The sequence below is a fragment of the Cryptomeria japonica genome, chromosome 4 (assembly GCF_030272615.1).
Source record: "Cryptomeria japonica chromosome 4, Sugi_1.0, whole genome shotgun sequence".
NCBI classification, from domain to species: domain Eukaryota; kingdom Viridiplantae; phylum Streptophyta; class Pinopsida; order Cupressales; family Cupressaceae; genus Cryptomeria; species Cryptomeria japonica.
The window spans coordinates 147,077,335-147,103,842 of record NC_081408.1 but is presented as its reverse complement, the minus strand read 5'-3'; the positions used below and the strand labels follow the sequence as shown (position 1 = coordinate 147,103,842).

Here is a 26,508-nt window from a genome sequence, read left to right as displayed (position 1 = left end):
TTAGTTAAGGGATGAGGAGAAGGTGCATTCCCACTAAGAAGGTTATCCTTAGAAACTTTATTCTAGGTACACACAAGGAGAAACATGCCAATAGTCTTCTCTCTGGTATTCTAAAAAAAGAGGGCAATGAAACAAAACATGTTCAGTACTTTCCTCTTGCTTTTCATAGAGCTGGCATATGTTGGCCATCTAGAAGCCATGCCTCTTAATATTATCAACTATTCGAATTATTCCATGATAGACAATCCATTGGAAGAAGCAAATTTTGGGTGTCGTCTTAGTTCTCCAAATGTAGTCCTATTTGAACATAGGCACCAAAGAAGAAAAATGATCTCATACCTAGATCTAACTATAAAATTTCCATCTTTTGAGGGTGTCCAAAGGAGCATGTCCCCATATTCTCTCCTATAAAATCTAACAGAATGAAGGATTCTGAGAAGATTTTCCACCACATACTTTTCCTAGTGGGCAATATTGTGAAACTTGAATCTCTAATCTATGGGTGAAGAATGTGGGACCTAGTAATCACTAAGGAAGGTCCCAAGGCTTGTGGACAAATCTTCTTCAACCACTGCATAGATAGGATGACATTCAATAGGAATGGGGGACACCCACGGGTCTATCCAAAACCAAATGTCCTGACCATTCTTAGGTTGCCAAATCATACCTTTATGATGTAGATCATGAATCTTGAGGAGATTATTCCAAATATAGGATCATCTAGGCGCAACATCTGAGTCTATGAAGGAGAAATATCTTCCATTGAGATACTTATCTATCATCACCAAAGTCCACTTTATATCCTTAAAAAATAAGTCTCCAGCCGATTTTAACCGTTAATGGTTCATTAAGGGATTCAGATCCTCTAATACATAAATCCTCCAATGTGCTACGAGGGACATCCTATTGCATTGTTTCACTTGCAATATTTTTATCTTACTTTTCCTTAAGTGAGAAAAATACCAAATATGTTCAATTGAGTGATTACACATGTGGAGAATCCAAGTTCTTATTTAGAGAAATTTGTAAGTGAATAAATTAATTTTACAATTTGTACCACATCTACTTGTTGTCCTAAGCAATTTTCTATTAGATGTTAACGTTGTTAAATTAATTTTAGTTAATTAATAGAGGAAACAAACATCCATCAAAATACATTTAAACTATGTTTATTTTGAAATACATTGAATGAGAATTGATTTTTTAGAAATTTTAAATTTCAAACATCATGATTATTTTCTTTCCTATTTAGAAATGAGAATTGATTTTTTTAAAATTTTAAATTTCAAACATCTTGATTATTTTCTTCCCTAATTAGAAATGAGATTTAAGATATTTTAAACTTCCTCTACCATATTTAAGATTTTTCATATAATAGATTTATGCTATTAAGCCAACCACTTGATAATGGTTTTGAAATTTCATTGATAATTTATTAAACAAAAAATCTACTTTAAACTGGGTTGTCCTATGATCCTTCTTCTAGTGGCCACTTAATATAATTAATTAAGATATATAAATTTCATATATACCTTAGTTAAGTCATTAATTAAAGTTTTGATAAAAGGGGAAAATAGGTTTTGAGGGGACGAGAAACCACATACAATAGGTTTGAAGAGACCTAAAACCCTTAGATCAAACAAGAATCCACAACCCTAAACAAATAGTTGCCAATAGATACAACAATGAGAACTAGTAGCCCAAACTTAGCCTAGCCATAAAGATAAAACAAAGAGAACCACCTAAATAGGAAGCAGACAAAAGACTAACACAAACACAAGGGTATTAACAAGGCACCCCTAACCTAAAAATAGAAAAATAAGGGTTTTTCCAGGCCCCTATAACTTGTTAAAAAATATCCAAGTAATAGCGTCCAGATTTTTTTTGATAAGCATATAAACACAATTAGAGACCATAGGGTTTTGATAGGCTCCCCAAACCTTCAAGAGTGGGTTTTAAAAGGCTCCCATAACCTATCTTGAAGAGGATAGCACCAATGCCATAAAAAACACCAGTGCAACCCAACACCTAAGAATAATCAGCCCCCCAACAACAAATCCATGCAAAAATTATTGTATCCACCTCCACCTAAATAGGAGACTGGTTAGCTCTAGACACATCCATCTCCTCCTCCATAGAAGATAGGAACACCTCAATAGGAACAAGTGGAGTAACCCCAAGATGTAGAAAATAAAGTGCAGTAGACCAAGCCAAGAAAAAAGACCAAAGGAGGGGAGAAAGATCCTCAACATGAAGAAACCAGAGAGTCAAAAGATAAGAACATGATAGACCAGACCCCATCAATAGAAAAGACAAGGGTTTTAAACAGGCTCCCTTAACCTTCCTCTGAAATGAAAGAACATGAGTTAACATGAAGATCCAAAAAGAAATACAATTCACCCCATGGGGTTTTAGCAGGCTCCCTAAACCTAAAGGACTAGGTTTTATTATGGCTCCTAGAACCACAACCATCACCCTGAATAACTCCCTACAACAAATCAAAGGAAGACAGGTTGTACAGATCTCCAGCTCAATAGGAGATGGAGTCACCTCAAGAGACACAACCAAGAGAAACCCTTTGAAACAAAGAACAGGGAGGGAACCCAGAGAAGTAGAGAAGCATGAGGAAAGGTGCCAAAACCTTCTTAAAACATAGCCAATCTGCACTCATTAAAAAGCCAAAATCTCCAGCAAGAAAGACCAAAGAACAACGAAGTAGACTATCCATGAGCCAAAACAGGGGTACCACACAATCGCACCCACAAATCTTCTCAAATAAAAAATGAAAAACCAAGGCCGCAAGAAACCCAGAGAGGGCAAACACACAACACCACTGCAACCACCAAGCACAGACAAAACAACATCCATAGGTAGAACAGTCAAATGCCTACCAAAGAAGACCACGAGGCAATGTCGAGACCATGTACACCCATTAGGCACTGCTAAAAAGAACATACCAGTCCCATCCCCTCACATCCATTAGCATCATCTGCACCATTTGTCTCTTTTGCATCATCTTCACCCTCAGAAACCATACCCCTATCGCTACCTCTGTTCCCGCTCATTCCTATCCTCAATTGTTTAGGCACCAACTCCCTCCTAATGTTGCCATTTCCCCGTAGTTTAAGTCATTAATTAGAGTTATATTTCATTAATGGTATGATAATAGTTAGGCTATAAAATTTAAGAAAATCAATTAAATTCTCAAGGTGTTTAGTTTTGTTGTTTGATTTGGTCCCTTGAAGTCTCTGCCTTGCAAAAAAGTTGAAATCAGAAGTTTGATTCTATGAATGTTTGGTTTTATCTTAGTTGAATTTGTTTTTGGGATAAAAAGTCTTTTTAAACTCATTAATTTTTTTTGATTAATCTACTCACAAAATTATAGGCAGTCCATAACTAATGATTTTTGTAAACATAATGCCTAAACTATGATTTTTGAAAGTTCGAGCATGTTAGTTTGTAGTTTAAAATTTTGAAGAAAAAAAACGGCCTCAAAGAAGAGAAGATTATAAATGAAGCATTAAATACAAAGCAACCAGTCCAAATAGAAAATCTAATTATCTTTTCTCTTAGCTAAATTTTTTAATTTGTTATATCAATTTGCATTCTCTGTCGTATGTATGAAAGAACACAATGTTTATGATATCTCCATAGTATCAATATTGTTTAATATTTGTTAGAAGTAAAAAAGAATTAGATTAATGCTTTACTTAAGATTAAAAAAAAAAAAAATTGCTTTTCAGTATGAATATCTATCAGCATACATTACATTAATTTTTCTAAATATATTTGGAACTCATTCTGAATATATTTGAATAAAGACTTTTATACATCTATAACTTTTCTTAAACCATGCAATTTGAAAATAATGCTTTTTATTCATGCGTTAGAAGCTTTATTAGTCTTAGATAGAACACTTCCACGTTCCTTCAATTTGAAAACTTTTCCATATTTGATGTGATTGAAAATGTTATGATTTCCCTTTCTTTTCTTATGGCACATTAAATGTTTCTCATACACTGAAAATGTTTTATTATTTTAATATACTCTGCACTATACTATCTGCTGACCGACGTTTTTAGATTTCTTCTACGTTTTAAATCCCTTTCTTTTCTTATTTTCTTATGGCACGTTAAATGTTTCTCATGGATTTTCTGTGCATTTGTACTATCTCCAGACAGGCCATTTTAAATTTCTTTTACGACACGGCTGACGTCTGAAATCGATTTCTTTATTTGGTCACGTTACACTGCATTTGTACTATCTGCAGACAGACTATTTTAGCTCTCTTTTACATTTCAAATTCCTTTCTTTTCATTTAGCACGTTAAATGTTTCTCATAGACTATTTTTATTTATTTATTTATACTCTGCATTTGTACTATCTGCAGACAGTCTAAGCGACTGAGACGTGTAATTTCAGGCATATACCTGCTACGAAGTTACAAGATATCCAGTTCGTGACTTATACAAGACAAAGAAATGTCTTCGGATGGAGTATAAGTTGGGCTGCGAGGACAAAATATTAAAGTGTGTTTACTGACCACAAATACAACGAATAATGATCATAACTAGGATTGGGATCTACTATAGGCTGAAAATAGAGAAGAGCTTGTATGGTATGGTACTTGTCAAGTTAATTAGAACTTCTGCTTCACGATGAGAGGTAAGAAAGGACGTCAATCATCAAGCCAGTCCAGACTAAACTGTGGTTCCACAATTTCAACTCGAAGCTCTGGAATTGAAATGTTCTTGGCCCTCATCCATTGCTTGCCAATCTTCTCATCACAGATAACTAGCTCGAGGGAACTTAGTGCACAAACAGCTCTAGGTAGTCTCGTCAAATGAGAACATTCTCTCATATCAAACTCACTCAACTTCTTTAGTTGCCCTATTTCCTCTGGAAGTTCCCTGAGCCCCTCGCAGAATGAGATGTCTAGACATTCCAAAAGCCGAAGTTTTCCAATTGATGGTGGAAGTTCTTTTAAACCTGGTAACGCTGATAACCTTAGGATTCTCATAGAGCTCATATTCCCAAGGTCAGAAGGTAACTTCTGAACCAGATGGCAGTTGCTAACAGACCACATCTGAACAGAAGGCATATAGCAGACACTGAGGGGCACCTCCTCTAAGTTGCTGGAGTGATCAATGCTAAAATCCCGCAGCTTGATACTATTGAATGTGAATGCATATTCAAATCCTTCACATAAGCTTAAAGATACCTTCTCTAAGTTTGGTGGTGCTTTGCTTTGTTTATGAACAGGTGGTGCACTCAACCTCTCCAAGCGGACACTCTTGAGTTGAGGAAGTGAAGATAAAACATCTAGACCTTTTATAGTCGCCCTCTTTGCTCCATAATTCAATACCATGAGAAATTTTAGATTCTTCATGGACTTCAGAAATGGGGGAAGAGAGTATTCACTTGAAGTAAAGAGTAACAAAAGAGCCTCTGTCTCAGGTAAATTCATCTCATACCAGTTGTTTGTCTCCATGGGACCTGCATGAATGGATCAAAAAGGAATTCAAATTAGATCATTGACCATGTTGGTTATGACTGTAGCTATTTGGGTTTAATTATCACCATCTACACAGAGATTCAGAGCACTAATGTTTTGTAATTCTTGTAATGAGATAGTACAACAAAAACAAGAATACATCCAAATATTTTCAATAGTTTGGATAGGCAATTTTGTCCACACCGTAAACAATTGGCTAGAATATTAAATTATACTACTAGATTTCCATGTCAAATAGAAACAGTTTAATACATATGGCAACTAGGTTACCGAAAGCAATGATGTAAATATTAAAAATTATGGCTAATATTTCAAAGAATTTTAGGCTAAAGGCTTGGAACTAAATTACTAAGAGATTGCTTGGATTCACATACCTGTGTGAATGGAGAGCACTTGAACATCGCATGCATTATGATTAAGCAAGTCCCATTTTTCCCGCAAACTGCGCTCCTTCTGATCCATCAGGAACCTCTTCCTGTCGACTACACCGTCTCGGCATCCCAAATGAAGGGCCAATTCACGCATTACACTATGCTGAGAAAAGTACAGCTCCGAGGCATTTGCATGTGAGATTGCTACTCTTCTCCTGATAAGTGCTACTACGTCAGCTTATAGTTTAACCATGATAACAAAAAAATCTTCATATGGTAAAGGCAAATACCTTGGCGTGCTAGTCAAATTCAACAGGTTTCTGCTTGCAAGATCCGATAAGATGGATAAAGCGTCATGCCACTGTATTTTCCGAGCATAAACCCAAATGTCCAGCAGCGCATCAGCACATATTTTCCTTTCCTCTGCAAATAATCCTAAATCTAGGAAGCATTCCTTGGCTACATCATCTAAGGAATCGATACTGATCTCCAATAATCGAATAAGCCCATTTTTGTGATAATCTGATATGGATTCTCCTTTAGAAATCTTGTCCTTTGCCCTCTCCCAAACCTCATGTGGTTCCCCATGCAGACAGCTTCCGATCACCTTTAGAGCAAGTGGTAAGCCGCCACATTTTGCTTGCACCTGTAATCAAAGAAAGGTATAGAAAATTTATAAAAAGCCCTGTTCGAAGGAAATAAAGATTCTTACATGTCATGTAAGCCATAATAATGGGAGAAAACCTAATTTCAACTCCAAAATTTTCTACAATTCTATAATTAGTTCAATATGATATTAAAATCCTGCGTGTAATATAGGCCATAATTTGGGAGAAAAACTACACAACTTCAGAATTTTCTAGAGTTCTATAATTCCCTCAATATGATAGTAATCTAACTATTTAGTTATTTGGTGTTGGAATGTAGTAATTTCACCCACATGCAAGAAAGGTCTACCACCATGCAAACCATCGACAGTTCCACCGTTAAACCCCAATTCCACTTTGACCATGCAGGATCCACTGCTTAACTCCGTCCGCCACCGTGAACATTTAGTTCCACCGTTTATGCAAACAAGTTATTTCCATCGATCATGCAGATGTCCTGTATGATGATTTTTCTAGAAGTTTCTATTGTTGGAAGTGGAAACACTCTGAGAGGGGGGGTGAATCAGAGTGTAAAAAATTTTAACAAGAACTTCTCTTATGAACTTGACAATTTTGATTCACAATAAACACAGATGACTGAGACTTAACACCTTGAAGTATTACTTTTAACAAAGCATGAAATATACAATAGAACCAACTGAAAAACTTGATTCAGACTTTGCAGAAAATAAAATGGTATTGAATCTTTTGCAAAAACATGAAACATCTAAATGAATATTTCAAAGATTGCATTACATAAACTCAACAAAACAGAGTATGAAATGAAAGGAGCTAAAGATATGACGTATCAGAGCATAAACCAATAAGACAAAATGAGACAAGACAATGCACATAACACCATAGTTTTCATGAGTGGAAAACCCTCCTGGGGTAGAAAAACCACTCGGTAAGATCCCTTATATTATTTCAAAGACCACCAACTCAGTTCACAAGTTTTAGAAACCACAAGGCCTCAAGGAGCACCAACCCCTCTTTCTTATCCAATAAACATTTCAACTCGAGCTACAGCCACTGGTGATTTTATGCATGCACTTAAATCTTGCAGTCACAAAACCATCAGTGATTGGAGCGAGAATATTTTACCAGTCTATACAATTGATTCTTTCTAAATATTTTTGCAACAATATTCTTCAAGGCTTTGAATCATAATAACATACTTTTAAAAGAATTCAACACTATCAGAGAGAAAAATTCAATCTCTGAACAAAATAATTTCACACATTATAGCCTCATGTACTCTGCAACAAAACAGAGTATTGATTCTCAAAACCCTCGACTATCTAAGTTCTCTGATAGTCTTTTTATACACAGCACTTTCGACACAATCTTTGTGTTTCCCTTTATTCACACTCCTCTCTCTGTTTTTTCTCGCATAAACTGTTCTGTATTAAACTGTTTTATATCTCAAAACACCCAACGTTCTTCCAGAATAACCCTCGTATAGGGTTACCAAAAACCTTACGGGAATTGCAAACTGAAAAACAAATAACCGTTTTAACTGTGCAACGGAAAGGGAAAAAACTGAGAGATAATCTAAAGATGCTTGATTTCCCAATCATGAAAAATAAAAAATAAAGCATAGACTATTTCCTTATTTTCATTTTGCATAACTGAAAAACCTGATTCGAAAAAATCTGAATCTTTTAATCATATGATCAAGAATAATACCTGTGAAACGCAACCTTATTGATAACTGAAAACAAACTAACCAGAAAACCATTAAGCTCCCGGTTAAGACCATTTTTGCTTCATTCTTTTTAACTGAACAAACTGATTCGAGCTCCTTAGCTACAGCGGCGGCTGCATCTCTCATGGCGTTAGGGTTTGAGACGGACTCCAAACAAGTTCAAAAACAAAACGAAACACAAAACGTCTTCCAAAAAAAACTTTTAACTTGTCGGTCACAAAGTGTATTCTGAGGAATATGCCATTAGTCCGTAGACAGATTAAATCAAAGATGCCATTTAATTAATGCAAAATCAGTGTTATTCACTTATCCGTGTCACCAGCATGGCTCGAGAGTAAGATGCTTTAAGCATATAACACGTCAGCAAAATCAATGTGTCCGTGTCACTAGACTGGCCCATGAGAAAGACTTTTTAAATATATAACCACATGCTTATTGAAATATGAAACTTAAACAACACAACTTCCCTTTTTTTTTCTTACTTTCTTGTCATCGAGGACAAAAGTATTGAAGAGCAACAAACTCCCCCTTTGTCCTTGATGGCAAAAAAAGAAAAAAAACTTAAACCATCATTGCCATGAAATATGTTGTCAACTGAAAGGACCAAAATCAATGTAAGGAATTCCACTGTCAACAAATACAACATATACAATCAACACTGAACCTTGTCATATGCAAACCTGTGAGAAAAACAACATCCTCTGAACCCGTAATATGCAATTCTGTAAAAAGAGTGAATACTGTCAGAATAATGAACTCCCAATCTGATCTGTATCAAACAAGAACACCAAACTGTAACACCAAAATAAAAATGCCAATGCCACTGTAATATCACTGTAATACCAATGTTACTGTAATATCAAAATGAAATACCAAAAAAAATGCCAATGCCACTGTAATATCACTGTAATATCAACTGAAACCACTGTAATATCAACTGAAACCACTATAATATCACTGTAATATCAACCTAAAATACCAAAAAAATGCCAATGCCAATGAAATACCAATGAAATGCCAGGTTTGTCTGTAATGCCAATGCCAATGCCAATGAGATGCCAAGTCTGTAAAGTCTGTAATGCCAAAAAAAATGAAATACCAATGATTGCCAATGTCACTGTTCACTGTTGCCAAAAATGAAATGCCAATGATTGCCAATGTCACTGTTCACTGTTGCACTGTTGTCACTGTGAAATGCCAAAATCACTGTTGCATTGTTGTCATTGTGAAATGCCAATATGAAATACCAATTTCTCCCCCTTTTTTTTTTACTTTTTTTAAAAAACACAAGGACAAAAGGAAAGTAAATCAACAGAGCAACACTCCCCCTCAAAGTATGCTTTAGGTGGAGACAAGAGCAGATTGAGAAAACACTCCCAATCTATCCCTTAACCGTTCAAAGACTTCTTTAGACAAAGCTTTTGTAAAAATATCCGCTACTTGTGCCTGAGAAGGTACATATAAAACTTGAAATTCATTAGCCAATACTTGTTCTCATAGAAATAGCAATTTAATAGCAACATGTTTAGTGCGAGAATGCATTACAAGATTCTTTGAAAGACTGATGGCACTAGTATTATCACAGAAGATGGAGATGGGTTTGTCAACTATAATACCCATATCAGCAAGTTGATGAGACATCCAGATTAATTGCGTACAACAAGTTGTTGCTGCAATATATTTAGATTCTGCAGTTGATAAAGTGATACATTCTTGCTTTTTTCTATGCTAGGCAACAAGGCGATCTCCTAAGAAGAATGCTGCACCACTGGTGCTTTTTCTATCATCTATACAGCCAGCCCAATCAGCATCCGTAAAACCAACAAGAGTAAAATCATTATTTCGTGAATACCACAAGCCAAAGTCTAAAGTACCTTGAATATACTTGAATATCCTTTTTATAGCAATCAAATGAGATTGTTTGGGAGCAGACTGAAAACGTGAAACCAAGCAAACTGCATGCATCAAATCAGGCCTAGATGCAGTTAAATAAAGTAGGCTGCCAACCATTGATCTATACTCAGATTGATTTACCTCAGGGGAGTCATCTGACTTGGTCAATTTACAACCAGTCTCCATTGGAGTGCTAACAGGTTTATAATCTGTCATATTGAACTTTTTAAGCATCTCGTTTGCATATTTGGTTTGTGAGAGAAAAATGCCTTGTTCAAGCTGCATTACTTGAAGCCCAAGAAAGAAGGTTAATTCACCTAACATGGACATTTCAAATTCAGATTCCATGAGTTTTGAAAACTTTTTGGATACAGCATGATTATAACAGCCAAATATAATGTCATCCACATAGACTTCAACAACCAATGTATCATTACCTTCAATTTTAACATACAGGTTACTATCAACACCACCTCTAGTATATCCATTTGTTGTAAGATGGGCATCTAACCTGGAGTACCAAGCTCTTGGAGCTTGTTTAAGGCCATAAAGAGCCTTTTTCAACTTGTATACATGATCAGGTTTATCTGCAGAGATAAACCCTTCTGGTTGTTCCATATATACCTCTTCATCAAGATAACCATTAAGGAATGCAGTTTTAACATCCATTTGATACACTTTAAAGTTTTTATAACATGAATATGCCAGAAATATTTGTATTGACTCTAGCCTAGCAACAGGTGCAAATGTTTCACCAAAATCTACACCTTCTTGTTGTGCATAGCCTTTACACACAAAGCGTGCTTTATTCATAACAACTTTGCCAGATTCATCAAGTTTATTTCTAAAAATCCATTTACCCCCTATAACATTTTTATCATCTGGTCTAGGCACAAGTTCCCAAGTTTTATTCTTTTCTATTTGACTGATTTCATCTTGCATAGCATGCAGCCAACAATCATCAACAAGAGCTTCAGAAACAGACTTAGGTTCAGAATCAGTTACCAGACAATAATGCTCAGCCATTTGAGCTTGTTCACCAGTTTTTTCTCTTCTCCTAGTCAGAATTCCAACATCCATTTCACCAATAACCTGACTTTGAGGATGTCTTTTAGTAATGATTCTAGAAGGTGTATGTAAAGGAATTTCAGTTTTAGGACTTGGTGGAGGACTCTTTTCATTTGAAATTTCTGCTTCAGTGGATTTAGGAACTTGTTCCAGTCTTATTGAAATATCCTCTTCAACATCCTGCATATCATCACTTAGAAGAAATTGCTCATCGAATCTTACATTAATAGTTTCAACAATCTTATTCAATCTATTATTGAAACATCTATAAGCTTTGCTATGAGTAGAGTATCCAAGAAAGATACCCTCATCAGTCTTAGCATCAAAACTACCTAGATTTTCTTCATCTCTTTTTATATAACATTTGCAACCAAAAATTTTGAAGTATTTAATTGATGCAGCTTTACCATACCAAAGTTCATAAGGAGTAAAAGTGGATTTTACCCTGATTTGCACACGATTCAAAATGTAAACTGCTGTGTGAATAGCTTCTTTCCAATATTTGTCAGGTAGATTTGCTTCATTCAGCATTGTGTGAGCCATCTCTTTAACTGTTCTATTTTTTCTTGCAACCACCCCGTTCTGTTGAGGTGTTCGGGTAGCAGCATATTGTCTTTTAATGCCATGTTTCTCACAATAATCTATAAACTCTTGTGATGTAAACTCACCACCTTTGTCTGATCTTAAACACTTGAGCTTTAAATCAGTTTCACGTTCAACCATTTTCCTAAAAATTTTAAATCTGACAAATGCTTCAGATTTATGTTTGAGAAAAGTAACCCATATCATTCTTGTATAATCATCCACAAAAAGCATGAAGTATTTTTCACCGTTGATGGATTGTGTCCTGGTTGGACCACATAAATCTGTGTGAACAAGTTGTAATGGTCTAGTAGAAGAGTGTTCTTTAGACTTAAAAGTTGTTTTTGTTTGTTTACCTTTAAGACACTCTTTGCACACAGAGTTTTCAGGTTTACTCAAGATAGGTAAGCCTCTAACATTCTGATTCTTGTTGATTCGAACCAGATTATCAAAGTTCACATGTCCCAAACGTTTGTGCCACAACCAATTTTCCTCAACTTGACCCATAAGACACATTCCTTCATTTGATTTCATATTTTGTGGAGTCAAGCAGGTTGTAAACATTGCCAATTGTTCTCAACCCAGTAGCTACAATTTTACCAGACATAGTTTTTAGAGTACAACCATGAGAAGTGAAGGACACATTATAACCACTGTCACAAATCTGACTAACACTAAGTAGGTTGTGTTTCAATCCTTCAACAAAATACACATCATGTATTGGAGTATCATCATTCAGTAATAATGTACCCTTACCTTTGACGAAAGCTCCTGAATTATCACCAAATCTTACAAAACCTCCATCAAAGTCTTCAAAATGAATAAATTTATTTTTGTCTCCTGTCATATGATGTGAACAACCACTATCCAACACCCACAGTGACTTCTTACTAGAAAAGAATGCAGATTGCACTATCATAGACTGTTCAACACTAGGGACAAACTTTGGTTTCCATACCTTATGAATATTTGCCTTTGATTTGCATTGAGAAGAAGTATGTCCAAAGGTGTTACACTTAATACACTTCACGGTGTTTGGAAAACCATAGGTTTGATTGTATCCAATCATAGAAGTTTTATGTTGTAAAAATCTGCAAGTGTTAACCTTATGACCAAACTTGTTGTAGTAAAAACAGTAACCATGAAAGAATCCAAACCTAAAAGGTGTCATTCTGTTATAAGCCTGAAATTGATTTCTATTTGAAGGTTTAGTAATTTGTTTTTCTGATTTAGCACTTTCAAAGCCTACACCTGTCATATTCTTGCATAGTTTTTGTTTGTTTAAAATTTCATTTAAATGCAAAGTACTTTCATACTGCTCAATCTGCTTATGCAAAGAATTAGTTTGCTGTTCCAAAGTATTAACTTTCAACTCACTATCAGCAAGTAAAACTTTTAAATCTTCAATTGTTTGCTTTGAATCTTTCAATTGAATTTGCAAAATTTGAATTTCACTTTCATGAGAAACTACAAGCTTCTTTAGTCTTTTGATTTCCTTAAGAGCACAAAGCAATTCTCCTTCAAGATCAATTTCACCTTGTTCTAAGTCATCAGAATTATCTTCTGATATGTTCATTATATCTTTCCTTGAGGAAGTTTCTATTTCAGCCATAAACAAAGTTTCATCACCTTCACAAGGTGAGTCATCTGAATCATTTTCAGAATCTTCTTTTATAAAAAGACTCTTCTTTTTCTGAAATGGATTGAATTTCTTTTTAGGGTTCCATTTTTTCTTTTTAAAAACTTTTTCTGATTTTTCTTCTTCACTGTTTTGATCACTCAAGGGACATTTAGCAGCAAAGTGTTCGGCTTTACCGCAATTAAAGCATTTAAAGGGTAGTTTTCCCTTATATTTCTTTTTTAATTTTCTTACTAGCAGGGCTTCTATAGCATCTGAAAGTTCAGACTCACTATCTAGTTCCTCTTTCTTTTCTACCTTAAAAGCAGTTTCTTTAGAATTGGATGAATTACTACCAATTCTCATTTCATAAGCTGTTAGAATGCTTTGGAGGCTGTCAAGAGACATAGTAGAGAAACTTTTCTTTTCTTCTAAAGTGGACACCTTAGTTTCATATTTAGAAAGTAATGTTCTAATAACTTTTCTGACAACATCTTTTTCATCAACATTTTCACCAAGACCCCTTCTAGAATTCACAACTTCATCAATTCTAAGAAAATAGTTTGCAATAGTCTCATCTTCTTTCATTCTCAATGACTCAAACTGATTCTTGAGTGTGAGAATTTTAGATTCCTTGACCTTTTCATCACCTTGATAAATGGTTTCTAGCTTACTCCATATTTCATTAGCAGATGCACAATGCATAACTTTAACAAACACATCCTTGGTGAGACCACATAACAGAGCATGCTTAGCTCTAGCATTTCACTCATATTGAGTTTTAGCATCAGGATCTGAAGGTATAGATGTAGGAACAACATATTTTGTAGTAACAATGTTCCACACATTTACATCAACTGAAATCAAGTATGTTTCCATTCTGATTTTCCAGAACACATAATCTATGCCATCAAAAAGAGGAGCTCTTGATAAAGATGCACCTTCTTGAGAATGAGCCATAAAAAAAAACTTCCAAGTGACCAGGAACAATCCCCAGGAAAGACCTATATGAGGGACCCTATGCTCTGATACCACTTGTTGGAAGTGGAAACACTCTGAGAGGGGGGGGGGGTGAATCAGAGTGTAAAAAATTTTAACAAGAACTTCTCTTATGAACTTGACAATTTTGATTCACAATAAACACAGATGATTGAGACTTGACACCTTGAAGTATTACTTTTAACAAAGCATGAAATATACAATAGAACCAACTGAAAAACTTGATTCAGACTTTGCAGAAAATAAAATGGTATTGAATCTTTTGCAAAAACATGAAACATCTAAATGAATATTTCAAACATTGCATTACATAAACTCAACAAAACAGAGTATGAAATGAAAGGAGCTAAAGATATGACGTATCAGAGCATAAACCAGTAAGACAAAATGAGACAAGACAATGCACATAACACCATAGTTTTCATGAGTGGAAAACCCTCCTAGGGTAGAAAAACCACTTGGTAAGATCCCTTATATTATTTCAAAGAGCACCAACTCAGTTCACAAGTTTTAGAAACCACAAGGCCTCAAGGAGCACCAACCCCTCTTTCTTATCCAATAAACATTTCAACTCGAGCTACAGCCACTGGTGATTTTATGCATGCAGTTAAATCTTGCAGTCACAAAACCATCAGTGATTGGAGCGAGAATATTTTACCAGTCTGTACAATTGATTCTTTCTAAAAAATTTTGCAACAATATTCTTCAAGGCTTTGAATCATAATAACATACTTTTAAAAGAATTCAACACTATCAGAGAGAAAAATTCAATCTCTGAACAAAATAATTTCACACATTATAGCCTCATGTACTCTGCAACAAAACAGAGTATTGATTCTCAAAACCCTCGACTATCTAAGTTCTCTGATAGTCTTTTTATACACAGCACTTTCGACACAATCTTTGTGTTTCCCTTTATTCACACTCCTCTCTCTATTTTTTCTTGCATAAACTGTTCTGTATTAAACTCTTTTATATCTCAAAACACCCAACGTTCTTCCAGAATAACCCTCGTATAGGGTTACCAAAAACCTTACGGGAATTGCAAACTGAAAAACAAATAACCGTTTTAACTGTGCAACGGAAAGGGAAAAAACTGAGAGATAATCTAAAGATGCTTGATTTCCCAATCATGAAAAATAAAAATAAAGCATAGACTGTTTCCTTATTTTCATTTTGCATAACTGAAAAACTTGATTCGAAAAAATCTGAATCTTTTAATCATATGATCAAGAATAATACCTGTGAAACGCAACCTTATTGATAACTGAAAACAAACTAACCAGAAAACCATTAAGCTCCCGGTTAAGACCATTTTTGCTTCATTCTTTTTAACTGAACAAACTGATTCGAGCTCCTTAGCTACAGCGGCGGCTGCATCTCTCATGGTGTTAGGGTTTGAGACGGACTCCAAACAAGTTCAAAAACAAAATGAAACACAAAATGTCTTCCAAAAAAAACTTTTAACTTGTCGGTCACAAAGTGTATTCTGAGGAATATGCCATTAGTCCGTAGACAGATTAAATCAAAGATGCCATTTAATTAATGCAAAATCAGTGTTATTCACTTATCCGTGTCACCAACATGACTCGAGAGTAAGATGCTTTAAGCATATAACACGTCAGCAAAAACAATGTGTCCGTGTCACTAGACTGGCCCATGAGAAAGACTTTTTAAATATATAACCACATGCTTATTGAAATATGAAACTTAAACAACACAACTTCCCTTTTTTTTTCTTACTTTCTTGTCATCGAGGACAAAAGTATCGAAGAGCAACATCTATATGCTTTTAAATTTCTCTATAAAAGAGATGTAAATCTGATTTAATGGAAGCAATAAAAATATTTGTTTTGTGCAGTAGCACACAATACAATTTCTGAGTTGTTTAATTTTCTGTGTTTGAATTCTTGAATTCTTTTTGTGTGTATTTCTGCTGTAGCAGTATATTTCTGTATTTTATTTCTTTCCTCTGTTTTTCATATTGGTGTTAGAGGTCGCTTACGGAGGAATGAGAATTTTAAGATTCTAGATCTTTTGAGGTCTTGTAGATGCTAAAGGGAAGAGGCAGAGAAGCTTAAATTGTAGGCAAAGTTTGTAGGGCTCGCAGAAGCCACGAAGGTAGATTTTGTGAAGGCAATGTAGAAGTCAAAAAAGGGAGTAGATCACTGTAAGGAAATTTCAGTCTGTGGAAGGAGCCAATAGAGGCCAAAGATTAAAGATTCGTATGATAAGAAAGATTGTAGAATTAAGAAGATCGCTGATTAGTCAAACGAAATCACAGACTAAGAGTGAGGCCGCAGCCTTGTGGAGATCATCTGTCGAAAGGAAATACCAGTTAAAAGATTTGTCATTGCTCGTATTGGAGGATTTTCAGATTGATCGTTGTGCTATGTGAAGATTGCAAGACCAGCCGCAGAGATTAAATGATGAGACCACTAAATATCACAGAAGTTTGAAATTGTACGTTGATGTTTCTGAAGCATTCATATCAAAGAAGTCATAGTGTTTTATTAACGAGAAGGTTGTAGCACTATGTAGAATTGCTATTAAGGGGATCCCGCAGGCATAAGAAGAAGACAATGATAGTGAAAAAGCTGAGGTTGTGAAGTTTGAAGACATTGGAGAAAAGAAAGAGAGATCAGTTCTAAAGAATCTAATAGTGAAGATATTGAAGAGCTTGGTGTTAACTGCTGTAGCAGTCAGAAGGAGCCTGCTATTGTCAAGATATTTGGAGATTGTAGAGATTTGGCGATCGTTTCAATGAGTCAAAAATGGTTATGCTGAAACTGTAGCTTAAGGAGGGAGAGCCTGCATTACTAGTCATGTGTGAGGTCTAGAAGAAATCAGAGAGTAAATTAAAGACTGAAAAAAGGAGCCCGAAGAGCTAAAGATTAGGAGAAATTTGATGTTGAAGAAGAGAAGACCCAAATCAAATTGTGGGTAATGTGAGTAAATTGCGATTCCAGTAGCTACTAGAAGGAAGGAGCAACTGAAAAGAAAAGGAAATCTTGTAGAAGCAAGGAGTAATGCTTAGTTTTGGTGATTAATTAGAAACCACTTAGTGTGATGGTTCATGGTAACCCAAAACCACCTCAGATTTGTATTTGGTACGGATAAGTCAAAAAATCTGAAGGTGATCTAGAGAGGAGAAGTCACCCAATGACAACCTTATGTTTAGATCAAAGAAAAATATTGTCTAGCAAGACGTCTAGAAATACTGAGTTTGCAAAAAGATTCAAATTGAAGTTTTCAAGGTTTGAAAGACTGTCCTAGGAGTTGGAGGAAGTCAAAAGAAAAGAAAGATCTGAAGATCAAGAGATGGTTAGAAGTTATCAACCAAATAAAATATTGGAGAAAGTCTGAAGACTTGGGTAGGGATATCAAAAAGTGACAAAAGAAGACTGTAGTCATCAACAAAGAAATTGTAAATGAAATAGCATATGGTCAAAATTAAGGGGGAATGTTGGAATGTGGTAATTTCACTCACATATAAGATGTTGGAAAACTAATCCCAAGTGCCCCATTTATTTCAGCCACTGTAAATCCTCATTTTTAGCCCCCCACCAAATCTTGCAAATATTCTCACATGTGTGAGATTTTATTCTCCAGCTAATATCATTTAATCAATATTTTGAAATTTGCATGAGAGGACAGATTTTGGTAAAAATGCAAATCTATATCTTCTTAGACAAGATTTCCCAGCTAGCAAAAATTAAAATGCATTTACTTTTCTCCTTGGTTGAGTCATACAAAACTTCTAGAAATGTCTTTTTTTTAATAGAAGTTTGGTGGTCATTCTGAAGTCAGTTTTATTGGAGATAATGAGAAGAAAAAAGGGCAGAACAGAACAGCCACACATTTTCTATAACAGCAACTGAAAGAGACATCCAGTGTAGCAGCAACAGCCAGTCAGAAATAGGGGAGTTCATACTATTTTATTTTTTAGAACAAACTTGAAAGCGGTAGCTTTGTAATTTTCTATTTGGTGTAGATCTTGTAAACATTAGTTTATGAATATAAATAGAAAAGAAATTTGGGCAAATTCTGTGTTTAAATTTCACTACACTGTTTCCTTTTAATGCTCTATTTTTCTTTTCATGTCTTCTGCCTCATCCTTCACGTGGTATCAGAGCCAAAGGTCAGTAAGCTGAAGGTTGTTTGAGTTGAAGTTTTTTTTTTAATTTCAAGGAGTTTGAAGATTTACACGGCCAACAATGGCAAGCACAAGCACAAGCTTGACAAACCCATAGATTCCACAATTTAATGGCAAGAACTATGACTACTGGGCAGTCACAATGAAGACATTATTTTGTGCTTAAGATTTTTGGGAATTTGTTGAGAATGGCTACCCAAAACCAGTAGATATAACAACATATAATGCATTGTCTCAAACACATAAAGACTTATTGAAGGAAAATAGAAAGAAAGATTCAAAAGCCCTTTTCTTAATCTTCCAAGGAGTCAATGAAAGCATTTTTCCAAGGATTCAAAGTGCAACAAAATCCAAACAAGCTTGGGATATTTTGCAAATAGAATACTAAGGAATAGACAAAGCAAAGATGACAAAACTACAAATATTGAGAAGAGACTTTGAGACCATAGTAATGAAGGAGAATGAATCAATAGACTCATTTTTTACACAAATTATTGGACCGATTAATCAAATCAGATCTCATGGTGAGGCACTTGAAGAAAGAAGAGTAGTTGAGAAGATATTGAGAAGCCCACCTGCAAGGTTTATACCAATTCTTGTAGCCATAGAAGAGACTAAGAATCTCTCTCAATTTTTTAGTGGATGAATTACAGGCTGAGTAGAAAAACAAATTCATCATTGGAGCATTCCTTCAAAACACAAGCTACAATATAGAGGGGGAAGAAGTAGCCCATCAGACTCAGGTGGAAGAAGTAACTCATCAGCTTCAAGTGGAAGAGGTAGCAACCAAAATTTCAATCATAATAAACCCCAAAGTCAAAGGTATGATAAGTCACAAGTCCAATGTCATTCTTTCAAAAAATATGGATATTATTTGAATGAATGTACAAAGAAACAATATGACAGTAGGCAACAAAATGCAAATGTTACAAAAGAAAATGAAAAATCAGGGCAGCATGTTTTTAGCTTGTAATGTTGCACAAGAACCACAAAAGGATGTATGGTTTTTAGATTCAAGATGCAGCAATCATATGACTAGAAATGCAGAACTATTTTCTAGTTTGGATAAGAATATAAAATCAGACGTCACATTAGGCAATGATAACAATGTTTCAGTAATGGGGAAAGGAAAAATTAATATTCTAACTAAGGAGGGGAAAAAAAGAATCATTTCAGATGTATATTTTGTCCTTGGATTAAAACACAATTTGATGAGCATTGGGCAACTCATTCAAAAGGGATATAGAGTATTTTTCAAAAATGAAGAATGCACAATCTTAGATAAGTACCCAAACAATCAACTTATTGCAAAAGTAAAAATGACAAATAATAGGATGTTTCCCCTTAGGATACAACCAGATTTCAAGGCAGAATTTTCTCAAGCACAACAACCAGTAGACAAAGGGAGATGTACAACAATCACACAAACAATATTTCAAGCTAAAATTAAGGATGAAAATTGGTTCTGGCATTTGAGATTTGGACACTTAAACTTTGGAGGCTTAAATCTATTACATAGAAAGAACATGGTAAGGGGATTGCCACTCATAGAGAAACCGACAAGATTATGTGAAGGTTGCATTCTAGGCAAACAACATAGGGAATCATTCCCAATAGGAAACTCAATGAGGGCAGTAGCACCATTAGAGATTGTCCACTCAGACTTATGTGGTCCTATGCAAACATCATCAATTAGTGGAAGATATTATTTCATGACTTCCATTGACGACTATACAAGTAAAACTTGGGTCTTCTTCTTGAAACATAAGGATGAAGCATTTGATTACTTTTGCCAATTCAAGGCCCTTGTGGAGAAGCAAAGTGGATATTATATCAAAGCATTAAGAAAAAATAGAGCTGGTGAGTATATCTCAAATGAATTCCTAAGATTTTGCAAGGATAATGGTATTCACAAACAATTTACTACAAGGTACACACCTCAACAAAATGGTGTAGCTGAAAGGAAAAATAGAACAATTATGGAAATGGCAAGGAACATGCTAAAAGCAAAACATTTATCAAATGAGTATTGGGCTGAAGCTGTCTCATGTGCAGTCTATATAATAAATAGATGTCCAACCAAGAGTCTAAAGAATATGATTCTGGAAGAAGCATGGAGTGAAAGAAAACAAAATGTTGCTTACATGAGAGTGTTTGGATGTGTGGCATATGCATATGTCCCAAATGGATTAAGAAAGAAGTTGGACAACAAAGGAGAAAGATGTATATTCATGGGATATAGTGAAGAATCAAAGGCATATAAACTATACAATCGAATAACCAAAAGGGTAATAATCAACAGAGATGTGCAATTTATTGAAGAGGAAGCATAGGATGGCACCTTAGAGAAAACAGCTAATGTAACAATAAGCAATTAACGATCTAGGGTTGTTAAGATACTTTCTAGGAATAGAAGTGCATCAAAAGAAGAATGGCATTTTTATTTGTCAATCAAAGTATGCAAATTAGATCTTGAAGAGGTTTAAAATGCAAAATAGCAAGTCTGCTCCAACACCAACAACCACAGGTCTTAAATTGAGTAAGGATGATTGTAGCAATAATGTCAATCCAAACCTTTACAAAAGCATGGTTGGAAGTTTAATGTATTTAACTACAACAAGACTTGATATAATATATGCAGTGAGTTTAATTTCAAGGTTTATGGAGACCCCAAAGGAGACAAACTGGTTGGCAGCCAAAAGAATAATGAGATATGTTAATGGAACAAAGGTATATGGAATTTTCTATGGTGCAACAAATCATTTCAAGTTAGTTAGTTACACGGACAGCGATTGGGCAGACAGTTTAGATGATAGAAAAAGCACATCAGGTTGTGCATTTCATTTGGGTTTGGGAGTCATTTCTTGGACTTCCAAGAAACAACCAATTGTTTCACTTTCTACAACTGAATCTGAGTATATAGCAGCAACAAGGGTAGCATGCCAAGCCATATGGATGAGAAGGATATTAAAAGATTTAAGACATGAACAAGAGGGGCCAACTACAATATTTTTTGATAACAATTCAGCAATTGCACTATCCAAGAACACAGTTTTCCATAAAAGAAGCAAACATATTGATACAAGGTATCATTTTATAAGGGAAATAATCAATGATGGTGAAGTTGTTTTGGAGCATTGCAGGTCTGAAGAACAGTATGCTGATATTTTTACAAATGCATTGACAAGAGATAGTTTTGTTCATCAAAGAGACAACTTGGGCATCATGGATGGCAGCAGTTGTTATTAAGGGGGAGTGTTGGAAAACTAATCCCAACTGCCTCATTTATTTCTGCCACCATAAATCCTCATTTTTGGCCCCACAATAAATCTTGCAAATATTCTCACATGTGTGAGATTTTGTTTCCTAGTTAATATCATTTAATCAATATTTTGAAATTTGCATGAGAGGACAGATTTTGGTAAAACTGCAAATCTATATCTTCTTAGACAAGACTTCCCAACTAGCAAAAATTAAAATGTATTTACTTTTCTCCTTGGTTGAGTCATACGAAACTTCTAGAAATGTCTTTTTTTTAATAGAAGTTTGGTGGTCATTTTGTAGTCAGTTTTATTGGAGATAATGAGAAGAAAAAGGCACAGAGCAGAACAGCTACACATTTTCCATAACAGCAACTGAAAGAGACATCCAGTGCAGTAGCAACAGTCAGTTAGAAACAGGGGAGTTTAAACTGTTTCATTTTTTGGAAACAAACTTGAAAACAGCAGCCTTGTAATTTTCTATTTGGTGTAGATCTTGTAAACATTGGTTTATGAATATAAATAAAAAAGAAATTTGGACAAATTCTGTATATAAATTTCACTGCACTGTTTGCACTGTTTCCTTTTAATACTCTGTTTTTTCTTTTCATGTCCTCTGCCTCATCCTTCACAAGAAAGGTCTACCACCATGCAACCATCGACAGTTCCACCGTTAAACCTCAATTCCACTTTGAGCATGCAGGATCCACCGCTTAACTGCATCTGCCACCGTGAACATTTAGTTCCACTGTTTAGCTACCAGTTTGCCAGTCATGCAAACAAGTTATTTCCATCGATCATGCAAAAGCCCTGAATGATGATTTTTCTAGAAGTTTCTATATACTTTTAAACCGTGAACATTTAGTTCCACCGTTTAGCTACCAGTTTTGCGTAGTTATTTCCATCGATCATGCAAAAGTCCTGAATGATGATTTTTCTAGAAGTTTCTATATACTTTTAAATTTCTCTATAAAAGAGATGTAAATCTGATTTAATGTAAGCAATAAAAATATTTGTTTTGTGCAGTAGCACACAATACAATTTCTGAGTAGTTTAATTTTCTGTGTTTGAATTCTTGAATTATTTTTGTGTGTATTTCTACTGTAGCAGTATATTTCTCTGTTTTATTTCTTTCCTCTGTTTTTCATTTGAAAGAAATATATTTTAAATGGATAATTCATTGTGAATAATTAACTCTTCCGATCTTTAACATTTGTTGTTTGTTAGTAAAATCACATTCCGCACGATACATACACTGTTACTGGGAGAAAAGAAAGTCTCTTACAATTCCACGTGTTTCGGAATCCTCCACTATTTTCTTTTTCCAATGTATTTCCAGTTCGAATAAGTGCTTCTACCACTACAATTAGATAAAAGCTATACCTACTTTATATTGCCAATATATTCCATAGAGATGATGATAATATTTCCCATATATTCCATAAAGATAATGATAATATTTCCCATATATTCCATAAAGATAATGATAATATTGGAGAATAAGGATAAAGAATACATTATTGGAGATTAAAAGTTAGGAGAATCATTCAAAACACGATACAATAATTAATGGGAAGAAATTATTATACCTGTTTTACAATATTCGCATTTACAGTGCTTGGGATTGATGGCTGTCCAAAAGCCCAGAAACAGAAAAGTGACAGCGCATCCTCTGGGCACAACAATGGCAACTGATACAGCTGGGTAGTCGGGCTTGTTGGAATAGTGGAATTGTCTCTAGTGGTTACAAGGGTTTTGTAACCTGGTCCTTCAAATAGAAAATTTTCCAAATTTGTTCTGGACCATACATCATCTAAAATCACCAGAGTTGGTTTGGATTGACTCAAAATCAATTGTTGCAGCTTCATATGTGCATCTTTCAAATTATGAAATTCTGGTCTCTTCCTTCCAGCAATCTTTTCCCACATAGTCTCTAAAATTCCCATCAGGTTTGGGGACTGCGATACGGTGATGAAAATGACATTATCGCGGAAGTATCCTGCCAGCGTGAAAACACACATTTATTTTACGCCAAGTACCTTACCATGCACCAGTATTTTAATAAAATCTAAAGGAAAGCACCTTTATTGATATTTACCTTTTATTTGAGGATCATTCAAGAGAGCCAAAGCAAGAGTAGTTTTTCCACCGCCTCCCATGCATTGCAACCCAACAATTGACACCTCGCTATGGAATAACAGTCCCCTCAAATCTCCAATACATTTGTCCAATCCCACATAAAACTGAGGTTTTCCAGAAACACCATATGTGGAATCGTCTGCCATTTCAGAACTGTTGATAAAAGCTATTTGTTGAACTCTTCACGATTTGGAACTTGAATTTGACTATTCTTCTGCTGCTTCACCTTATAAATTTTCTTTTCTTTCCAAACTTATTAGAGATGGCTTTCTCTTATAGAATAATAGACGTGTCTGGAAATGTTCCTGCCAGTTTCCATGAAGGCTGTAAGGAAATCAAAAGGAAACAACAAGGATCCACTCGTAGAATCGAATTCCAACACATTTTAAAACTGAGGTTTTCCAGAACTGTTGATAAAAGCCTTTTGTTGAACTCTTTACGATTTGGAACTTGAATTTGACTATTCTTCTGCTGCTTCAGCTTATAAATTTCTTTTCTTTCCAAACTTTATAGAGCTAATAGACGTGTCACGAGGTGTTCGCGCTGGTTTCCATAACTCTGTAACGAAAGGAAAAGGAAAATGACGATGTAAGAATTCCAAAACGTTTCTAAATGTGCCTGTACTCTTACATTTCTATTCCAACTACACTTCCCACAAGGATTTGTTCTTAGAATCAAGACGTTTTGAAGGACTCTCTTTCTTCCACGTTTGTATGTTCCATATTCGATGTTCGTTATCATTTGCAACTTGTTTCTTACGTTGCGAAGAAAGTGGAAAGAAGAATATTTTTGGTTCGAAGTTTGGCAATAATCTGTTTAATCTTTCCGTTTTTTTAATATGGGAATTTTTTTAAGGGTTGCGTATTAAATTTATTTATTTTTTATAACCGAATTATATTGAGAGTATGAGTTTATTTTAATATCTTTTTGGTTAAAACTTTTGATATTCCTTTTTAGCTGGGAGTGAAAGATTGAGGATTATCTATCATATGAATTTTTAAGAGGTATCCATTCTATCAATTTAGTCTAAAGCATTATCCCAATTTCATCTTTTATATTACACTTTCAAATCATCAATTGTTCCTAATAATTTAAACTAAAATGAGTTCTTCCAAAAACTAGTTTTATTCAAATATATTTTTTAGAAAATTATTACTTCAAATTTAAATGACAGATATATATATACAACTTTAAAAATCATATTTATATATTTTAATTTCATTTGAGAACGATTTTTTATTAAAATGAGGAGGGCCCCAACCCATAATAGATCCAGCACAAACTATCATCTTTATATATTTTAATTCTATTTAAAAATAAAAAAAATATTATTTACTATTATTCTCATTATAGATAATATTTTAATAACAAATTTTTCATATCTATATAATTTTTTATTTTATTTTGAGTCTATTTGATAGAATGACTTAAAGAAATTATTTATAGATAAATGGCACACTATTATGTGAAGTTATACTACTTCTTGATCTTTCACCCATCCCCCTTTATGCATATTTCTATATATTAGATTATATATTATCTATGTCTCAAACTTTTTACAGAAATATTACATTTATTGTGTTTGTAATTCTCCCAATCTAATATGTTACTCTCTTTTCTTAATATTGACTATTTATTGTTCAAAATTAATATTGCAATATTTTGGATTGACCACACACCACACAAAATTGACCCAAAATTAAGAATATAAAATTTAAACATTTGTAGAGTTTCACCCAATTTAATAGTCATTGTTAGTTACTTTTGTTTAAATATTTATGCAATTAGTCTCTATATTTGGGTATTTAAATGAATTATATTTGTATTCCCTATTCCAATTAATATTCAAAATTGCTTCCCACTAAAATAATTTTTTTTCTAGGATTGCTTCCCTTTGAAGGACTAAACAAAATATAATTTCTACATCAAATAACTATAGAGAATTTCACAACTAAATACTATAGTATTTGTAGCATCCTAAATTGTACTCCCTTACAATTTCATCCTCATTTGGGCTGTCAACTTGGCATTCATCTCCTAACGCCTAATCAGAGCCCTGATTCTACTCACACCATGCAATAAACTCATTCTTTTCATCTTGGACACTTTCTCCCCCAACTTTGATTGGTCAGGAACAAAGCACTAGCGCCCCAGTCCTTAGGGACTCAAGTGCCCTTTGCTCTAGTCCTCCCAATCAAGGCCCATTTTAGGGTCTCTTAATGATCATTTGAAATGAGTGAGAATCTTGATTTCATGTCAGCTCATGTCGAAAAGTTATTTTTTTTACTAGCAAGTATGAAAGGAGGTCTACCCATCTCATTTTGATACCACCTAATATATACATTGAATCAATCTGACATCTGACCAATCAAGCATTCATTCAAATTCAAGTGAGCAAGTAATTTGTCTTCTTTCAAGCATTGGATAAGAAGTAAGGTCAAGATTCAAGCATTTATGTTGGCGTTCATGTTCTATGTTTTATGAAGACAACATGAAACCCTAATTCCTTGTGAAGACAATAAAAAATTCATAAAAAGGTATAACATTAGTGT

At 34.5% G+C, this 26,508-nt stretch overlaps 1 protein-coding gene across 2 annotated transcripts; it reads right to left on the bottom strand.

Annotated features, from left to right (window-relative positions):
* Nucleotides 1-4,226: 4,226 nt before the first annotated feature.
* Nucleotides 4,227-24,610, bottom strand: LOC131079837 (probable disease resistance protein At4g33300). 2 transcript variants are annotated; one of them, XM_059219644.1, is made up of 6 exons: nucleotides 23,916-24,610; nucleotides 23,407-23,816; nucleotides 8,922-8,963; nucleotides 6,177-6,532; nucleotides 5,890-6,101; nucleotides 4,227-5,496 (listed from the first exon to the last, which is right to left on the bottom strand). In XM_059219644.1, the coding sequence occupies exons 1-6, from the start codon at nucleotides 24,100-24,102 to the stop codon at nucleotides 4,679-4,681; spliced, it is 2,025 nt and encodes a 674-aa protein (XP_059075627.1). In that variant the 5' UTR covers nucleotides 24,103-24,610; the 3' UTR covers nucleotides 4,227-4,678. The 2 variants fall into 2 exon arrangements, with proteins under 2 accessions (XP_059075627.1, XP_059075628.1); XM_059219645.1 differs by lacking the exon at nucleotides 8,922-8,963 and having other exon boundaries at nucleotides 4,229-5,496; nucleotides 23,916-24,609.
* Nucleotides 24,611-26,508: the final 1,898 nt, after the last annotated feature.

What these genes read in the sequence shown, in the direction of transcription:
- LOC131079837 (XM_059219644.1), bottom strand. Translation starts at nt 24,102, where the DNA reads ATGGCAGACGATTCCACATATGGTGTTTCTGGAAAACCTCAGTTTTAT. An exon ending in GAATGATCCTCAAATAAAAG is followed by an intron (nt 23,817 to 23,915) that starts GTAAATATCAAT and finishes TCACGCTGGCAG; the next exon opens with GATACTTCCGCGATAATGTC. An exon ending in AGTGCTCTCCATTCACACAG is followed by an intron (nt 5,497 to 5,889) that starts GTATGTGAATCC and finishes CCATTCATGCAG; the next exon opens with GTCCCATGGAGACAAACAAC.